Here is a 1,607-nt window from a genome sequence, read left to right as displayed (position 1 = left end):
TCGAAGTCGATTTACATACTTTATGGACAGATCTAGGTAGATTCACATTTAGATAAATATAACATATTATATTTCATCCAATTTCATGTTAATAGTCCTGTTTAATATACTCATTGTGGTGAAGGGTATCATATAGTCGGCTCCGTCCGACTTTACTACTTTCCTTACTGGTTTTTATTAATTTATGTTTGTTTTTCCAACACCACATCCCCCCCAACACACACTTGTTTTCTAGGTTCAATTTTCCCTATTATCGTGATGCTTTTCGCTGGCGGCTGGAGTGATCGTTATAATAAACGCAAGGCCTGTATGTTATTCCCCATTATCGGTGACTGTTTCATGTTTGTGTGTAAGTATAGAGACCCTGCAAAAAACGATATGCAAATTTACTATTTTTAAATAAACAATTCCGCATTGCAGTTCTATTGGTATCGGCAATATTTTTCGATAAAATCCCAATGGAATTTGGAGCATACAGTGAGGCAATTGTCCCAAACATGTTTGGTGGAAGCACTTTACTCTTCATGGCCATTGATAGTTATATGACAATATCGACTCCGGAAGCAGATCGTGTATTTAGGTAAGTGGACAAAAAGAGTTCTTGAAAAAATATTATTCCAAATATTCATGCCTTGTACGTCTTGTTGGCGCTTGGAAAAATATTTTCTTTAAAAAATCCATGCCTGGTTAGTCCTTGAAAAAAAATATGTTCCCCTTTGGTGCAGGATATAAAAAAACTGCCCTTGAAATTAATATATATTTTCCTGTTTTTCAGGTTCGGCATTTATAGTGTGTTTACCACTGTCATACCCTTAATAAGTCAACCCATGAGTGGGATACTCTTCAAGTATCTAGGCTATACATGTAAGTACTGAGCAGGACAGTATTTTATTTTATTTTTTATTAAATAATTTTCTTTTCTTATTGTTTCGCCCACAAGGGTCCTTTATCTTCGCCTTGTCCCTCGACATCATTGGCTTGCTCTATATTATATTCATAATCAAAGAACTCAAGCCACTGGCAACGAAGACGGACACCACAGATGCCTCGCCAAAATCGGGCACAGAAAATCCCGCCTATGAAGTGACACAACTAGAAGATCTGCCCACTGCACCAAGACACAAAAACAATGTCATTATTGATACCGTGGACAAATCTCCAACCTCAAAACCCGCAAAACGTAATGCCCTTTTGGATTTCTTTGATCCCACATTGGTTGTGGATTATGTGAAATTTCCATTTAAAAAACGTCCAAATCGTGGTCGTATGTTGTTGCTACTTTTAATTATGGCCGAGATTTGTATTATTGGTCCGGCAGTCGGAGAGGGTGAATTCTGGAAAAGTTTTACATTTAAAAAACTGAATTGGAATGGCAATGATTATAGCGTCTACGCAGCATTTAATTCCGCCTTGACTGTGGTGGGTAAGTTGGATATGCTGATTCAAAGAGAGGCGGAGAAAGGGGAGGAGAAAGTGGAAAATTATAATGTTTTTTTTTCTAGGTACCCTTATTGGAACTACCATTTTGAGTAAATTGCTGAAACTTTCCGATGCCTTTGTGGGTATTGTAGCCACCCTATTTACAGCCTTATCGAGAGTGCTTTTTG

General features: G+C 37.5%; 1 protein-coding gene across 1 annotated transcript; it reads left to right on the top strand.

Moving 5' to 3' along the window:
• Positions 1 to 258: 258 nt before the first annotated feature.
• Positions 259 to 1,597, top strand: LOC133334242 (uncharacterized; the record flags this gene model as incomplete). Its single annotated transcript, XM_061542530.1, has 5 exons — positions 259 to 349; positions 421 to 580; positions 776 to 864; positions 941 to 1,423; positions 1,503 to 1,597. Coding segments are annotated over exons 1-5 (918 nt in total), but the record flags the coding sequence as incomplete, so codon positions are not given.
• Between the last annotated feature and the right edge of the window lie 10 nt (positions 1,598 to 1,607).

Source organism: Musca vetustissima, unplaced genomic scaffold (genome assembly GCF_032173495.1).
Source record: "Musca vetustissima isolate MV318-11 ecotype Yass unplaced genomic scaffold, APGP_CSIRO_Mvet_v1 utg315005, whole genome shotgun sequence".
Lineage (NCBI taxonomy): Eukaryota > Metazoa > Arthropoda > Insecta > Diptera > Muscidae > Musca > Musca vetustissima.
The sequence above is the reverse complement of the archived record's forward strand: the minus strand, read 5'-3'. Positions and strand labels throughout refer to the sequence as shown.